The sequence below is a fragment of the Telopea speciosissima genome, chromosome 4 (assembly GCF_018873765.1).
Source record: "Telopea speciosissima isolate NSW1024214 ecotype Mountain lineage chromosome 4, Tspe_v1, whole genome shotgun sequence".
NCBI classification, from domain to species: domain Eukaryota; kingdom Viridiplantae; phylum Streptophyta; class Magnoliopsida; order Proteales; family Proteaceae; genus Telopea; species Telopea speciosissima.
Window position 1 is genome coordinate 21,931,859 of NC_057919.1, and position 19,231 is coordinate 21,951,089.

Here is a 19,231-nt window from a genome sequence, read left to right on the forward strand (position 1 = left end):
ATGCAGCTTATTTTGATACTATTCAGTGGCGCATAACACATTGTTATCGAGAGGTCAATACAATAGCGGATGCGCTTGCGAAAAAGGCAGCAACCCTTAAAGAGTCACGCACCTGGACCACAGTCCCAAATTTTATAAGCCATGCGACAGCATGGGAGGCTTTGAGTCGTCCTTATTACAGATTCTAACCAAGGGCTCATTTGAGGGTGTAACTATTCTTTACCTCTTTGGATGCTTTTGTAACTTTCTTTTTTAATCATTAATATACATTGCTGATCTTTAGCAAAAAAAAATTTAGATCCATATATAAGAATTGTAAATAAATAAAATCAATTATAATGAATCTAATATCAGAAACAATCCATGTATGTATATGTATTATAAAAACAAATGGGAAAACCCCCAAGGGAGAAAATTTCTTCTCTGTTGCTAAAGAGATCTGATTCAATTCTACCCCAATTGCGATAGCAGCAACCAACAGGAACGCAGCAGCATGATCATCTTCTAAGTATAATAATTTAATGCTTCAAGAGACCGAAGAGCGACAAGATGAGAGAGGAGCAGAGAATGGCGCCAGCTTTTTTCGTTTCCCGTTTAAAATTTCAATCAAGTTTTTTGCTTCTATTTTTTTTTTGTTCGGGAATTTGCTGTGCCGTGTGGTTTTCCTCAGGTTTGCAATTTCCCTCTGATTTCTTTCTTGTTTTGTCTGGTTTATATTTTTTGTCTGTGCCCAAGTCTGTGAAGGGAAACTTGGTAGTAAATGGTTTAGGAAGTACTCAGCAAGCATATGCATCTGAAGTAACGAGTGAGAGGATTGAAAAAGAGCGGAAGAAAAAAATGGTGGGGATATGTGGGAGGATGGGGCTGCATAGGAGGGATGGGGCAGTATGATAGAGAGAAAAGGGAGGAGCGGGAGGGTGGCGATATGGGGGAAAGGGGTGTAGTGCACTAGTGTTGGAGAGAAGCTTACCGCAAGGAGGAGATGACTTGCAGGTTTTTCTAATGGAGAAGATGAACAGTTGTTGTGAAGATGGAAGAAGATTGTTTTTATTTAAAACTTGCAGTTTTTTCTAATGGAGAAGATGAACAGTAGTTGTGAAGATGGAAGAAGATCGTTTTTATTTAAATAACTAAGAGGTTAAATGGACATTTCAACTTTGGCTGCTAACTGCGCTTAACATCAGGGGGAAGATTGATATTTTGATCAGGTTTTGTATGTCTGAAATTTTCCTTAAAAAATTTGACTAATAACATTTTACATATTTAAAAGTTTACCAATGCTTGCTTTTTGATGGAAACAAACATTGAAAAACTTTTCAACATGTAAAATTTATCGCTTAAAATTGTTCGTCGATATAGAGCCTTTGGTATAGTACTCTTGAGGAAAAAACCTTTTGAGTAAGTTTGTGATTTTGTGGTAAATTTGTAGTGGAGAGTGTGTGATATTATGGTAGAGACTTCTCTACTTTCAAGGCGGGCTGTACTTCCATGCACCCAGTTTTGCCCCACATACAAGGCGGCGGAAAGTACCGCTTTGCCCCTGCCCCAGCGGGGGTAACACGGTACTTTCCACCCACCTTGTATGCAGGGCAAAGCTGGGTGTATGGAAGTACTGCCCGCCTTGGAAGTAGTGGAGTCGGATCCATGATATTATAGGGGGGGTGCATGAACACACGTGAGGGAATGATGTCATTATATAAAGAGAAAACAATTGGATTTAGTTTAAAATTTGACAAATAACTAATCCAAACAACTTCTTAGATATCCAATGGTCAATTTTCCACATCACTCTTTAACGTGGCAAAATGAGAGCCATAGGTATAATGAATTTGTCACCTTGTGTGATAGCCATAAGATTTTACTTCAAAAGATGGGAAAAAAGATCTCCACATTGACAATGTGGGGTTGTTTTCTCACGCCCTCTAATATCTTTATCATGTAAATCCCACACTGACACATTCTCTCTTAAAATATATTACAAACTTCCTTTACAATTCCAAGAGATTCAACCAAATTGCATAACCTAACAGCCTTCCATGTTATATTAGTAACTGTATTGTCCAAAGCATCATAATATAGTGAAACTACCACACAACGATCACTTTATCGACTCTCCTCCCCACCCCTGCCCTTTTCTAGAACTCAAGAAGAAGCACTAGTCAATGATGAAAATCGTGAATTTGGTTAAAGGGTTAAAAGTTGAAGTCGAAGATGGTCCAAATTGCTTTTCCCACTCATTGCATTACTTATAGTTACGTTTGGTTGTTAGGAAAATTAAATAGACGAGAAGTGAAATTTTCAAGCCTAAAAAAGAAACTTTTGTGATCATTCCCTCACAAAGTTTATATAATCATGTTGAGTTATAAATAAAAAAGGTTTTTTTGGAGGTTTGAAAATTCCCACTTCTCTTTCTTTTAGTTTTCCTTGCAACCAAATAGAACCATACATTTCATTCTGGAATAGGCTGGTGGATCACCGTTCAACAATTCGGATGCTGGGCTCACAGTGTCCAAAGACTGCCCATGGGCCGTGGCGTGGCAAGGGATATCCTGCCTCGAAGTTTTGCCATTTACTAGTGCTCGGTGTACCACACTCTTGCACTTTCCGTTGTTCAAAATGTGTGCCACATTTGGAATCATATAACATTACAAAAGGTAACTCAAATCTCCTATCATCTAGTATTATAAAAAATGTTTAGATGCTTAAGAAATGATGTGGATTGGTCAATTGTTAGATCAAGATTTAATGTGTCATATCCTCACGTAATCCAGTGCTCTGTTAGTAAAAACGCATTTAAAACTCTTTTTTAAACGTATTTCATTTTTTACTGTTTTAACCACATTTTGTTGGGAAAAATTGGCAAACGACAAGCATTTCCATTTTAAACGCGTTTAAAACATGTTCCCGCTTTTTTGGTGGTTTTTAAGACCTTGGACTTGTTGAACAATGGCTTACTTAACTGACCATATCTCTCTCTCCCGAACTTTGATCAGTCTGATTCTTTCACTGACATAAAGATGACTCAAAAGGCCACATTTTTCATGATATCACCTTCAACTCAGGGTCACTGAAATTAGAAACATGTATTTCAAATAAAAATTCTTCAATTTATATGAGAATAGTGTGTCGTTTTTTTGTAATATCAATATTTAAAACCCGTACTGTCAATTCTTCATTTTTTACCGTTTTCTATTTTTTTGACCATTTTATTTGATCGTCCATTTGCAATTTTGTACCGTTTAAAACCCGTACCGTAAGACTTCGCTTTTTTGCCATTCCCCTTTTTGTTAACTATGGTCTAGTGTTATGTCCATGCACCCTTCACTACTGCATTGACAGCCCATGATAATGTTTTCAATACATTGTTTTGGCACTTGGCAAACTCGTATTGGGTTGAAACTTGACTGATGATGAGCCAGAGGACTATGGATTCCACAATCTCAACCTGAAAAGCCTGCTCAAGTTCCAGAGCCTTTTCAATGTAGTGTTCTTCCAGTCAATGCCAATAGCTTTGAGATATTCCTCTAATGCACTAGCCGCTGTTCTTGTTCTTTTACAATATTCTATGGATGCAAATCCAACAAGAAAAGCCCATTAATATACATAACAATACCATTAAAGCCCATTAATTTACATACTAATACCAGCCTCTCTCTCTCTCTCTCTCTATAATGTTGAAGAGAGCAAGGATGCAAATCCAACAAGAAAAGCCCATTAATATACATTACAATACCATTAAAGCCCATTAATTTACATACTAATACCAGCCTCTCTCTCTCTCTCTCTCTCTCTCTCTCTATAATGTTGAAGAGAGCATCATGGGCAATTAAGAAATTTTCAAAACATTTAATAGTATCAATAGATAAAGTATTATTTACTGTCACAACTCACGCGATTTCTTCCTCCATGTCTTAGGAACCAAAATACATAATTCTAGAATCCGGCCTGATTGAGATAATACATCAAACCATCATCAGTTCTATTAAACGGGTCAAGGTTCGACCCTCATTATTTAACTCGAACCCGGTCCAAACTGGTTTTCTCATTAAGTACGCTTCCTTGCTGGAGCTCCATGTAATCCCTATATTTCATTCCGGAGTATGCTGGTTTATTGCTTTCACTGTTTAACAATTCCGGAGCTGGGCTAACAACAGTGTCCAATGACGGCCCATGGGCTATGGCAAGGGATACCCTCGTAGTTTTGTCGTTCACTTTTGCTCTGTGTAGCACGCTCTTATACTTTCCATTGCTCAATATCTATTCAATTTGGCAAACATAAAAATCAGATAAATAATCTTACATTGAATCTGAATAGCCCGATATGAAAACTTATAGATACTTGGCACCCTCTTCTTAACAACTAGCTTTTAAGGAAGAACGAACATACCTCGAGGTGATCCCCAATATTAACAAGGAAAGAGTTGGGAAGGGAATTTACTTGGACCCACTTGCCCTTGTGTTGGATTTGAAGGCCACCAATGCAATTATCTATGAGGAGGGTCAAGAGACCATGGTCAGAATGAGGTGGCATTCCCATTGCAAGTTCTGGTTCCGGGCATGGTGGATACAGATTCCCAGCCAGAATCTGAAAACCTTTCTCCAGCTTCATTTCATTGTCAATGTAGTATTCTTGCAGTCCCAAGCTTTCAGATATCCCTTTCAGTAATTCTATTGCCACTTGTCTTGTTCTTTTGCAATATTTTGAGGAAATCTCCCTGTACAAGCAAGTCCAACCATCAAATTAGAATCTAACTTACCCTTGATTCACGGAAATACCCTTAATAGAGGATGTAAACGAAAATTCGGTCGGATAGTGTGGCATTATGATATTTCGATTATGTTTAGATGGATTCAGATAATATCTTATTTGTTTTCGGACGGATTCGAATAGTTTCGAGATAGGGATTTTTTGAGTATGGATTCTCTGAACGTTGATTGAATACGAATTTTCAACTATCCGTTGACATCTTTACCGTTTTATTGATGAGGGTTAGGGTTGAGACTTGAGAGTTCAACTACTATCCTTTCTTCTATTTTTCTTAGCTTTTGATTTTAGTATGTTTTTTACTTTTAATTTTATCTTGTATTTATTTTAATAGATATGTGATTCCAAATATCACAGTGTATAAAATAATATAATATATATAATAAAAAATCTAGAAAAAAGATCACATTATCTTAAAATGTTGGATTGTTAAACAAATTTGATAATAATTAGTTAGATAGGGACAGGGATTATCAAATTCGTATTCGATTCGAACGGATTCGATGTCCATTCTCCTAAACAGATACGAAATTTTTGAACATTCGTTGACATCCTTAGTTAAATCATAACTGTATAGTTTATGAGTAATGATCACCTGAAACCGGGGGGCTTGCCTGGGGAATGAAACTCAGGATGTACGAACACCTTAAGAAAATCCCTCCAGAAGAACACCTTCTCCACCGAAGCATTGAAGCTGGTGCCACACCTGATCGGATCCGTTACGTGCTTCCCGGCATACTCCCTCTTCTCCTCCTCCGTCAGATCGAAGAATCTTTGGCATGCGTTCAGCATCTCTTCCCTCAGATTCTCCGGCACACCGTGATTTATAACCTACGATACACCAAATCCAACAATAATTCATTCAATTCGTCGTGCTTGGTTATGCAGGAGGAGCTAGTAACTGTTTTTCCTGAACTTGTAAAATTAAAATTACCATGAAGAAGCCCCAATCTTGACAGGCTTTGCCGAGTTCATGAACGATCTTCGAGCGTTGATCAGGACTACCGGATGTAAGCAGGGAGAAATCAATGATGGGGAGCTCTTCTGTAACAACTTGGTCGTCGGAGAGATTGGTGGAGAAGATGTAGTTGGACGGGATGGAGGTGATCAGGGTGTTTGATTCTACTAATTCTTTGACGCAACTTATACTCATGGGAGGAGTTAAAGATGATGCCGATGAAGGGGTTTCAACAAGAATCTGAGATTTTGCAGCCATGAAGACGGATCAGAATTCCAGCAGCAGCAGATCGAAGAACTAGTGATTATTTATCAGAATGGAAGCAATGGAGAGTAAAGGTGATATATATCCGTTTCAAGTAGATTAGGTTGATGGGATATGGAAAGACACGTAGTAATCTGCCTTGTGGGGTTTATCTGTGCTGTTCATGGGAACTACTTATACCTAGGGATGTAAAAGGATCGGACTCGGCTCGGCTACAGATTGGATGTGATTGGAATCAAATATTCTCTGGTTGAATACAGATACTTCTAAATGGATTCGGATGCGGATTGAATTTGAATTTTTGATCATTCGTTTACATCTCTGCCTTGTGTAACCCGGACCTTGCTCTTCTTAACGGATACAATTCACTCTCAATCCATATCTCTTAGATCATGATTGTCTTTTCCTAATATTCTAGAACCCGTTGAATCATAAAAAACCCTCAAGATCATTATTTATTTAATTTTTTATTATTAAGTCTTCGATTTTCTGGATATTTTTAAACAAATATAGATGTCCCTAAACGGATACAGATGCAAATTGGATTCAGATTTTCGATTATCCATTTACATCCCTATGTAAACCCACCTTCTCCTCTTTGGACACAAGTGTCTCTTCCCATGGATGGTAAGATCCTATGTGAGAAGGCCTCCATGTGGGTAGAGGATCCAGCTCACGGGACGAGGGGCTGGTGCTGATTTTTGGGGGTGGAGGTTGGGTGGAGTTATTTATAATAATAAAAAAATTAAAAACCAAAATACTTTGAGTGGTGATAAATTAATATCCGCTACAAATAGTTAGGGCAAGTGATCGTCGTTTGGTCATGCAGTGCCTCTATCAGAGTGGAGTCAATGAGGATACACAGAAGGACATCAACATAAATACTAATTTGTATTTCATGCAGGGGCATCCAGGGTGGTACCTCCATACGTTCTTGTGTCCGGGCATAGGAGCCAAGCGACCAAATAATATTCATTTTTTCAAATAGTCATTTAAAAAACAATCTTTAGCTGTTTCTTTAATGAGTTTAGTAATAATATAAAGAAAAATATATCACTACCTGGGCCTCTAGAGCCTGCACATGCATTGACCAATGAGAGCGTACACATAAGCATCACCCTAGGTGAGATTTTCACCTTTCCATGTGGGCAAGGTGGTATTTTCACGTGCTTCTATGTCTAAGTACAAGAGTCACGTGGGTGATACGACCAGGTAGTATGTTTTCCCCCTAAAATAATATCTTTAGTAGCAGAACATTACCATTACTAAAGATTAGTTTTTAGTGGTAATAGAAATAAATAGAACATATGAACAAGAAGAAAAAACGGTCACATAACAATGATTGTGCCATATTTAATGATGGTGTGAGATCGATTCAGGTGGTTAAACGTCATTGTAGAGGATCTAGACCTGTGACCATCTGACGTATTAGAATTGCCCAGGTTAATTTTTTATATTTATTACAAAAGAATAAAAGAGAAAAGCAAATCCTTGTTGATTTGCAAGCGTTTCGCACAATTTTGATAAGTAAAGATGCATAGAAGCTAACAAATATTTAAAGAGTGCGTAATATTAAATCCTCAATTCCTCCTTATATTCTTACCACAAAAAAAAAAAAAAATCCTCCTTATATGCATCTTTAATTAGATCTCTTAAGATTTCATAACTTAAAATATGGTTGGTCAATGCTATTCTTTGCATGAAGTAACAAAATTACCCCATCTCCCCTCCTTTGGGGACAAGAACAATTATGAGCATACTCTATCTGGATGTATCATTTAGGAAAGTTTATAAAATATTTTAAGCGCCAAAAAAAAAACCCCTAACTAAAAAAAAAAAAAAAAAAAAAAAAAGGGCAAGAGATTGTTGACTTGTTGTGTGACTCTGCACCAATACGGGGCCAATGAGAATGCTTGCAGGGGCATTAACTTAAGGCGGTAATTTCATGCACTCAGGTGTCTGGGTGCAAGGGCAGTACATTGTTATGAGAATGTACAATAGCTAGACAATCTGAAAATACAACCAACGGAAACAAAGTAAGATTCATAGTTAAGAATAAACCATCATGAATGGCTTCAGTCTCTGCGGCAACAGCAAAAAAACTGGCAATTCAAGATCCAAATGGTTAAAAATAACTCTGTTACGAGCTTTCCTTCTTTTCGACTCAATTTGCTTGTAAAAAACATAAAATAAATCAAAGAGAAAATTTAAAAAACAAAAGGGAAAGGGTTGGACACGTCGTTGGCTTTGCTGGAGCTAGCGAATATGTTACTGTAGAGGAAAAAAGGGTAAAAAGACACAAGGATGTAGGTACAAGAATAGAGGAGCCATCAACAAGTATGATGTGGCTGCAATCAAACTTCTCTAGGAGAAGACGTGGCTCCTAGAGAGATTGTGGTGGTCGTACAGCTAGATAGCAAGGTGATCGACCCAACAGACAATGTTACTTTTGTAAGGGTATTTATGTAATATCCCTTCATATGTTCTAATATAATCCTACTTGTATTAATACTCAGGTTGTGAGGGACAATCTAGTAATTAGCCCATCTGACCTAAACCCTAGTTTCCTATAAATACTAGCTGGAAACAGTAGTCTGGGTATTCCAAACTACATACTCAGGGTGTAATGCTTTAAGCAACCTTGTGCTTAAACCCTAAACCCTAACAATCTTAAAGCATTATTATTTCGTTTCTGTACGATCAAGATCAGCTTTGGATTTTTGGATTTTTTGGAATCAAATTTGTGGTTGATCGTATGTCACCATTCTGCAGTTTTTCTTTTCTTTTGAGAGATCAGCTTCGGCAGAATTGCATTCTTTGTTTTATACGATCTCGGTCAAACACTCTGCAGGTTTTTTGTTTGAGAGATCGGCGCAGGTTTTCCTTTGAGAGATCGGGTTCAGCTTTGGCTTTTAAAACATTGTTTTGTTCATACGCATCTGATTTACGAATCACAGCTTCAGACGTGACAATCAACAGTTTTTTATCAGGTTTTCCCTGATTATTTAAAACCAAAAAGGACGTGGCTGCAGCTTTTTGTTTGGTCAAAAGCCCTCTTGCTTTGATTGATTATTGAAAGAAAAAAAAATTCAAAAGTTCAACAAGGATTGATTTGACATTGCCAGAGAGGTAGAGAGCTTGATGAGCACATTTATGTGTGAAATCTTAGGGCATAAAGCATACATTTTACCACATTGGACAGAGTTACTTCGATGCTTTCTCGTGCTTTTCAGGTTTTAGGTGAATTCTTATGAAAATGGAGCAAAAGATGCTAAGAATAGCCGGAAGCACCCAGGAGTCGAGAAAATCAGGTTTGGATTGAGCACTGAAAGAATCATGCCAATCAATCAAATTTGAATGTGATTACAGTGGGCCCCTTAGCATAATTTTGAGGTGTTACTAGTATGGATACGTAGTCCGTCGAGTCAACTTCGCAATGGTTCAAACGGTACTTGATTCCGAGTTGAAACGAAGAAGTTATGGCCGTTTTCGTGGACAGAGGTTTATTTGTAATTATTGATAGTCGACCGAGGACAAAATAAAGCAAAAGTTCGGATTCCAGGGGCCTTAGCAAAATTATCAAAAGTTATCTTTCTGTCAACCGAAAGATTCCATTTGGAAGGTTCTAGAGCAGTCCAACTTCAACTTGAGATATCTTGGGCTCCCGAATTCCAAATTGGATGAAATTTGGGTCTATTTTGGATGATTTTTCATAAGGAATACAACAGTGAGGCCCATATAAGCATCCCATGATCCACGTTTTTTGAAGGACAGATTTGACATTTCATTAATTGTGAGTGGAATCCTAGTCATCACCCTTGCTCTCTCTCTCCTCCAACTTTTCAAGGGCACTTTTGGAATTCTACTTGGGATAGATTTCTTTTGAAAGATATTCTCTCATCTATGGAAGGTTGAAAGGTCAAAGATGCCTTGATCTCATTGCTTGGAGAAGATATCTACAAAGAAAAAGAAGCACAAGTTAGAATTAGAAAGTTACTTTTTAATAAATAGAAGGTTTATGTATCTAGGATTTTTTTCTCTCCCTCTTTCTATTTTTTTCTTTTTTCTTGGGATTCAAGGCAATGTAAAGGAGGAAGTAGAAGAGAATATTCTCTTTTCTTAAGGAATATTTCTCCTACACTTCCCTCTTCTCTCTTCTCCTCTATTCCCCCTATAAATACTCATTGCCCTTTGGGTTGTAAGAAGTTAGTTTTTTAGTTCAGTTTTTAGTTAGTTTCTAGTTCAATTTTAATTCAGTTTTTAGTATAATTTTTAGTTCATTCACTTAGTGAAATTTCTTCTCTTCTTCTCCTCTCAATTTGTGATTTTTGGCTTTTCTAAGTTCTAGTTTGCTTTTATGATTTTTAGTTAATGGTTGTAATAGGTTTAATTTATGCTTTGATTTCAATTTAAGTCTTCAATTGGGTTGTAATTTCTTAATTCTAGTTTAGGTTTTAAGCCTTCTAGTCTAAGCTCCTATGTTGATGACAAGACTTGGAGATTTAGAAGAGGAGGCCATGGTAGGTTCATGCAAGTATTCATTCAAGCTTCTTCAATTAATCCGGTTCAAGCACATCTAGGTTTGCATTCTCTAAACTCTCAATCTCATTCTCTCCTTCTCCTTCTTCTTCTTCTCCCTCTATTTCTTTTATTTTTCTTATGGGTTACTTTGCTTATGTGGTTATTTTTTATTATGTGGATGTGGATGTGTGGCTGCATTTTTATTACTTCCAACTTGGTAGTATAGAATTTTATTTTTAATTACTCCCAATTTACGTTAGTTTGATAGGTTAGATGTTTATGCATTTTTATTACTTCCAACTTGGTAGTATAGGATTTTATTTTTAATTACTCCCAATTTGCGTTAGTTTGAGAGGTTAGATGTTCATGTGTTAGGACGCCAACTTAACCCCGTAGATGCGTAATTTGTTAGATGCTTGTGAGTTAGGATCCGTTAGTTTAATTACCATTAATTTAGTAATTTAAGTAATTTGGTTCACTTTGCATTACTTTTAAGATTAGTTAAATAGAGTGGCGTATATCTCCTCGTGTTCGACCCGTCTACGATTGACCCGTACGCTTGCGATTTTATTTTAACTCAAACAGAGCTCTTTTGTTTTGATAAGAAGAGAGAGGCAGAGAGCCATCTCTTCAACGAATTGGTTTGATTTATTGAAAAAAAAAAAAAAAATCAGAATTCGTTGAGAGAGAATGGTCTAAGATTTTGTTTGAGAATAGGACGAAAAGTCAAACTTTGTTTTCGATTTTGAAAAAAAAAAAAAAAAACAAAGGAAAAGTAGAAGAAGATAAAAAGGCTTTAGCTTCTGATTTGTTTTTGAGATCGGTCAAAAAGGTTTTAGCTTCTGATTTGTTTTTGAGATCGGTCAAAAAGGTTTTAGCTTCTGATTTTTTTTTGAGATCGGTCAAAAAGGTTTTAGCTTCTGATTTGTTTTTGAGATCGGTCACTACCTACGGGCTGCGACCAGTGCCAGCCGTCACCGAACAGCAGCCAGTGACTCGTGCCTGCCAGCACTAGGGTACACACTATGACTGTCGACGCCACTGCACCGTTGCCATCCTTTCCTCAGTCGTCTAAATCCAGGGTTCTCTATCTCAGGTATGACTGTTCCTTGAGCATTTATTTTTTATTTGAAATTTTGCTTGGGCATATAAACAAATCACATAAATATGGAGAAACACGTTGTTCCAATTGAGATGATCAAATTGGAAAGCTTTAGTGGCTCTGAGTTCAGTTCTTGAAAAATGAGGACTCGATTTGGACTGAAGTACCTCAATATTTTCTACACTGTAGTAAATAAATTTTCTGATTGCATGGACCTAACTGAAGCCCAATGGATAAGTGATGATGACTTTTGCAAAGACTACCTATTGAACTACCTATCAGATAGGCTGACAGAGACCTATAGTAAATATGAGACTGCAAAAGAGATTTGGGAAAACCTAGAAGCCCAACTCAAAAAAGAGGAGGACCTATCAAAAACTCACTTGGTTGACAAGTTTATGGATTTCAAGTTTCAATAAGACAAGGAAATACTTCCACAAGTAACAGACTTTGAGAACTTGAGAACAAAATTGAACCAAGAAAATATTCCTGTTGTTGATGCATTCTTAGTGGGTGCAATTATTTTTAAGGTACCCTCTACCTGGCATTCCTTTAAAACTGAGATGCATAGGAAGAAAACACAAGTGAGGCTAGATGATCTCAAACGGTTCACTAGAATCGAAGATGAGAACAGCGTCAGGAATAACTTAGAGATGGTGAAACAACAACAGACATCTGCCAATTTTGTTTCACAATCCAAGAAAAATCCTAGGCAATCTAAGCCACCTAAGAAAGAACCCCAATAGTTGAAGGCCAAAAAGACTAATTTTAAAAAGAAGGGCAAGTGTCGCAACTGTGGAAAGTGGGGTCACTATGCATCTGAGTGTAGGGGTCCTAAGAAAGGGAACATTGACACACCACAGAAGAAAGTTCACATGTTGGTGGACAAGACTAAGCCTACTAACTTTGTTGTCATGGTTGACAAGGGTAAGGGGTTGGTCAGTACATCTTCAGATTGGTGGTTAGACTCTGGAGCGACTTGTCATGTTTGCAATAGCAAGAACCTGCTCACTGATGTTGTTCAAGTAGCAGAGACTGTCACTGTCATAAATGGAGACGTCGTGGAAGTGATTCAACAAGGGACAACGAACCTGGTTCTTTCATCAAGTAAAATACTTACTTTGAAAAATGTTAAAATCTTTCCTGGTTTTGAAAAGAATTTAATTTCAATTGAAATTTTGCTTGATGCTAGCATGTCTATTACTTTTAGTAGTGGTAGAGTAACACTGTCTGTTAACTCTTTTTATTTTGGATGTGCTTATAATTTGAATGATATGTTTAGGTTGAGTTTAGTTAATAAGACAATAAACCAGGTTAACCATACTTCACTTGATCCCAAAATACTACACTGTAGGTTAGGACATATGAACTATAGAAAAATGCTCAAACTAGCTAAAACTCATAATTTACCATTAGACACTTCAATTAGATTTAATAGATGTGAAGTGTGTGCTCAAACCAAAATAACTAGAAAACCTTTCAGACCGATTTTTAGGAGCACTCAACTTCTTGAACTTATACATTCTGACATTTGTGACTTTAAAAGCTACACAACTAGAGGAGGTCGTAAGTATTTGATAACATTTATAGACGATTTTTCTATATATTGTCATTTATACCTGTTAAAATCTAAAGATGAAGCATTTGAAAATTTTAAAATTTTCAAGAATAGGGTAGAAAATCAATTGAACTTGAAAATTAAAAGATTTAGAAGTGATAGGGGAGGAGAATACAAATTGATAGAGTTCAAAGAATTCTGTGCCTCTGCGGGCATAATCCTTGAAACTACTGCTCCTTACTCACCTCAATCAAATGACATAGCTGAAAGAAAGAATAGGACGTTAACAGAGATGTTAAACTCCATGTTATTAATAGCTGGCATGCTCTCTTGCTATTGGGGAGAAGCAGTGTTAACTGTAAATCACATTCTAAATAGGTTATCACATTCAAAACTGACTTCTATACCTTATGAACTATGTCATAACCATCCTTGTAGATATGACACTCTTAAGGTTTGGGGCTGTATAGCTTATGTTAGGATACAAGACCCTAAGAGACCTAAGGTGGGACCTAGAACAAACACTTGTGTGTATCTAGGTTGTGCAGAAGACAGTGCTGCAGACCAGTTTTTTGATCTATCAACCAATGTGATGATAGAATCTAGGGGTGCCATATTCTTTGAAGATAAATTCCTCAGAGATAAAGGCCTTACCTAACCTGGTTTGACTGAAATGGTTACAGAATCACCTTTGAAATTTGAACCAATTGTTTTTGACACTACTGCCACAATGCTCCTTGAATTAGAACCTATAAGAGTATCTACTAGTGATAGAGTACCTACAGATTTTGGTGAGGATTTTGTGACCTAACATTTAGAGACTGCTCCATCCACCTATAAGGAAGCGATGAGATCTAGGGACTCAATGCTATGAAAAGAAGTCATTGATGAGAAAATGAGCTCTTTAATGCAGAATGAGACCTGACACCTTGTTGATCTGCTTAGAGGGGCCAAGACAATAGGGTGTAAGTGGGTACTGAAGAAGAAACTTCATCCAGATGGGTCTATAGCCAGGTATAAAGCACGGTTAGTAGTTAAGGGCTATACCCAGGTGAGAGGGATAGATTATTTTGACATCTACTCCCCGGTCTGCCATTTGGCAAAGATAAGGATTCTTCTTGCCATAGCATCTATTGAACACTATGTTGTGTATCAAATAGATATAAAATTGACTTTCCTTAATGGAGACCTAACAAAAGAAATCTACATGAACCAACCTGAAGGGTTTGTCATGGAAGGTTCTGAAAAAAGAGTTTATAAATTAAACAAATCTCTCTATGGTCTTAAACAAGCACCTAAATTATGACATGAGAAGTTTGACAAGACAGTAAAGAGCCTTGGTTTTCAAACCAGTAACTCAGATAAGTGTCTTTATTTTTTGTCTGAGTCAAACAAGGTCGCGATTATTTGCTTGAATGTAGACAACATGTTGATTCTAGGTTCTGATCTCTCTGTAGTGAGTGACATTAAAGAAACCTTGTCCAAAGAATTTGACATGAAAGATCTTGGTGTAGTGGACACCATTCTTGGAATGAGAGTAAGTTTCGATGAGCAAGGGATCACCCTTAGTCAATTTCATTATATTGAGAGGCTACTTTCTAGTTGGGGATACAGTGATTGTAAATCGATTGAGACACCCTATGACTATAATAAATGGTTGAAACCTAACACAGGCGACACCGTAAGTCAGTTAGAATATTCTAAACTGATTGGTAGTCTCATGTATGCAATGAGTTGTACTAGGCCAGACATAGCGTTTACGGTAGGCATGCTGAGTCGTTTCACTAGTAATCCAAGTAATCCTGAAAAAAAGCATTAGGATGTCCTGACGAGGCTGATGAGATACCTTAAGAGTACTCTTGGTTATGCTCTATGTTATACTGGACATCCTCTAACTTTGGAAGGATATTCTAATGCATCTTGGTGCTCAGATTTGGGAGATAGCAGATCTACTAGTGGTTATGTATTTACACTAGGAGGAGCAACTGTAGCATAGAAATAGAAATCCAAGAGACAGACTGGTATTACTCTATCATCTATGGAATCAGAACTTTATGGTCTAGCTTCTATAGGAGATGAAGCAGAGTGGATAAAGGATTTGATCATGGATATTCCATTGAGGAATTTTAAGTTAAATTTCATATCTATATTCTGTGATAATCAAGTAACAAAGACGATAGTGAATAACTCACTCTTTAATGATAAGAGGAGACACATCAGGCTGAAATAGGCCATGCTGAATTATCGAACGGAATAAGGTATTATCTCTTTGATTGATGTGAGATCGAAGGATAATATGGCAAATGCCCTTACAAAGGAATTGAACAAAGATCGAACATTCAAAACTATAGGGGAGATGGGGTTAAAGACCATTTAGTCAGGTCTTAACCTAACCCAATATTATTTTGAATTATTCGAATCTCATCTAGCCTTGATAAGCATTCGGGACAGTTAACATGTTTCAGATAACTTAGTTAGGTTACTAAGTATGGGGATTTGTGAAACCATTCCAAACTTGATGGTGTAGCAAATTTTCATGCGAAGTTTTCTTACTTTGTTATTCCACAAAGGAATATGAAAAATGTCTAATATATTTCAATGATATTGTGCTAGTCTTTATGTCATTCCAAATTTGATGACATGTCTTTCATAGTATGGTGTATCATTCTAAATTTGATGATACAACATAAATCTGTGACTGATATGATGAACAAAGTATTCCAAATGGAAACATGATATGGTCCTTGTGATAGAGACTATATAGGATCGAGTTCTTGTAAAGAAACTTGATGATGATGCTTATTGTTTTTTGATTAACCTTCACCCATATATGGAATGTACTAAGTTCTTATTGTTGAACTAGATACTATTGTACAAGTGATTGAATTCATATTATTTTATGAAATTCATATTTGACAAATTACAGAGAATGGCGAAGATGGAGGAGAACGGTTGAATCTGGATCTCGATGAGGATGACTTACTTGATGAGTAAAGTCACATGGATTGCAAGGACTTTTTCTTTTGATTATTTCTTTTGGTTTAGCCACTTGCATGTGGAACTTCGGATTTATTGTTGGGTTTAGTTTTGATCTAAAACCCTAGTTTTATTTCTTGAAGTTTACTTATTGCTTATTTGATTTATTGGATTATTGATTTTCAACTTATTCAATTTATATTGATTCAATTACTGATTGAACAATGGTTTCTATACATGTGTGGTGGATATATGTAGAACATAGAAGGAGATTGTAAGGGTATTTATGTAATATCCCTTCATATGTTTTAATATAATCCTACTTATATTAATACTCAGGTTGTGAGGGGTAATCTAGTAATTAGCCCATCTGACCTAAACCCTAGTTTTCTATAAATACTAGCTGGAGACAGCAGTCTGGGTATTCCAAACTAGATACTCAGGGTGTAATGCTTTAAGCAACCTTGTGCTTAAATCCTAAACCCTAACAACTTTTTTGGTAAATTGAATTATACTGCTGATATATATTGGGCTAAACATGGTCAACCAGAATGGGCTCCTCCAATCCTGTTGTGCCTAAGGGTATGTCAGAAAGGGAAACTTCTGGCGACACTAATATTGTTTCCTCCTCTACAGCTTCATCATTTAGTTCTCATGATGATTACAATCAAATACATAAGCTTCTCCAGAATCTTTTGTAATCCACGGGCAACTCCTCATCTATAGCTACCTTAGCCATGTATAAAAATCCGATACAAACCTAAAACAAAACACATGTTTTTTTTCCCCATAATTATGTATATAATATATATTGTAAATCAAACCCATACTAGATTGAGCTCGATAACAATCCAATAATAGCTCGATAAGAGAAAACTGATATAAACCAAACCCAAATTGGATCGAGACTGAACCTTTTGTTATTGGCCCGCTTTGGTTTCACTCATTTTCATCCTGAAAGCAATTCAGCCCGACCAAAACTGGATGGAACAGACTGTTATTGGTGAAGCCTGATCTCAGTCCAAAAAATGCAGTGAGAATCTTTGGAGGGCCATTCCAGCTTCGAAACGTGCCAGGAAGGCCTAAAAGTGCATAGACGCTGACCCTTGTAGACCTCGTGGAGACCTTTGTATGATATTTATTTCAACATATGTTCAGTTCTGGTTGACCCTGACCGGGTGGTCATTTTTGGGTTTTTAGGGGCATTTTTGTACTTTTCTTTTGGGTTAGGGCTTCCTATAATGTGTTCTTATCTCGTTGAGAGGTAGATGTGAGATTTGAGGGTTTTGTAACTTTTCTTCAGAGAAGTAGTGAAACCATTCCTGCTGCAGCCATGGGGATGTAGCCTACCTACTTGGGGGTGAACCACATAAAATCCTTTGTCTTGTGTGTTTGTGCGTTTGATCTTCTCTTCATCTTCGTTTTTCTTCTGCAAATCCCATTTTTGGGCGTTGTTTTTAACACGGATCGTTTGACACCTCTAGTGCTGGATTAAGAATCTTACACGGGATAACTTAGGGGCCATGTGAAGGAGTTGAAGAACTCCACACAAGGTATAGGCCAATGCTATTTTTACATCTATAGATAATCTGTCTTGACTTTTCTATGGCTTGTGTTTGGCTCCCACTATGCTTCCCACTTTGCGTCACTCTGTGTGTGATATCGATTGAGAAAGATGTGAGAAGTGCCAATTCAAGTACCGTTCGAGGTCTTCTAGGCCAGTCACATGGAATCCACTATGGGACTCACAGGAGGAGTGGATTCCATGTGAGTGGTTCTGGAGGGCCTTGGACGGTACTTGTACAAGGACAAGATCCGGTATCGTCGTATCCTCCAACTCTGCCCCATCTAAGACTTGTTGCAACGATTTGAACCAACAAAAGCCATGCCTTTGTTAGTATTTGAAGGATCCAAATTATCAAAAGTACATATATTCTCCCAATGCCAAGAAGGTTGCCAGTTCTTATAGTATCTCTTTCCATAGTTGCTAGAACCAACATGGGAGAGGTGTCCGACTCTACTATCACTGTGTTTGCATGGGTTTGGAATAATTGATAATACTAATAGTTGGTAGCTTGGTATTACAGGGTGGTATGGGGAGGCCAGGGATCATTTCCATAGGGGATGGTAGAGAGACAGACACAGGGTGGGCACGTCGCCGTGTCCAACTTTCACCCAAAAACAAAAATACTTATTTTTATTATCATGATCATGTAGCTAACTTAATATTTTATTCTTAAAGTGTAAATATTTATTTCCTATTTGAATTGACTTTTTGAAATTATCTAGGTTGTGTATGTAAACGTTTTTGTTCAAAATTAGTATTTCTAAGTCAGAAATACATTTTTGTATTTTTCTTAATTTGGAATATTTTTGTAAAAAAACGCAGTGTCATATGTATGGGTGAAAGTGTGAAACAAGCTGGGTTGGGCAGGTCTTTTAAAACCTCCTTCCAACCCTGAGTCTTCTTAGCTCAACCCAAGCCCAACCCAACCCTAGGTTGAGCTGAGATATCTCAGCCCAACCCCAATCCTGCTGGGCTCATCCCTTCCCAGTCAGGCCCTGACCTTGATCGGGCTGGGCTGGGCCAAGTTGGACCTGATTGACCCTGACTAGCCTTGGTTTTTGTCATTTGCATCCTCCTATGCATTAAAAAAATGAGACACATGTGATTGGATATCGGTTTGTTTCATACTCAATTGACTATTAGTCTTTTCTTTGGGTTAAAAAACTTAGTCCAATCTTAAAATTAAAATATTTTCATTCAATAGATAATTAGACCTTTTTTTTGGTAAACCAATAGATAATTAGGTACTAAACAAAAATTATAAAATGAAAACACTAAATTGTAAAGCATAACCTAACATAGGGCCGGGCTGGGCTCAGTCCAAGGCCTCAACCCTGGCCCAACCCGACCCTGACCTTAGGCCTGAAAATTTCAACCCTAACCCACCTTCAGGGTTGAAAAATCCAGTCCAGGCCTTGTTTTGGCTTAGGGCGGACCAGGCATGCTCGGGCCGACAGAGCCAAACTTACACCCCCTAGTTGTATGGTAAAATTGAGGGAAAAAAAAGTATTTCTGATGCT

At 37.2% G+C, this 19,231-nt stretch overlaps 1 protein-coding gene across 2 annotated transcripts; it reads right to left on the bottom strand.

The window, feature by feature from the left end:
• Positions 1-3,958: 3,958 nt before the first annotated feature.
• Positions 3,959-6,014, bottom strand: LOC122657310 (2-oxoglutarate-dependent dioxygenase 19-like). 2 transcript variants are annotated; one of them, XM_043851971.1, is made up of 4 exons: positions 5,700-6,014; positions 5,361-5,596; positions 4,388-4,694; positions 3,959-4,257 (listed from the first exon to the last, which is right to left on the bottom strand). In XM_043851971.1, exons 1-4 carry the CDS (start codon positions 5,979-5,981, stop codon positions 4,009-4,011), a joined length of 1,074 nt encoding a protein of 357 aa, XP_043707906.1. In that variant the 5' UTR covers positions 5,982-6,014; the 3' UTR covers positions 3,959-4,008. The 2 variants fall into 2 exon arrangements, with proteins under 2 accessions (XP_043707906.1, XP_043707905.1); XM_043851970.1 differs by having other exon boundaries at positions 4,388-4,715.
• Between the last annotated feature and the right edge of the window lie 13,217 nt (positions 6,015-19,231).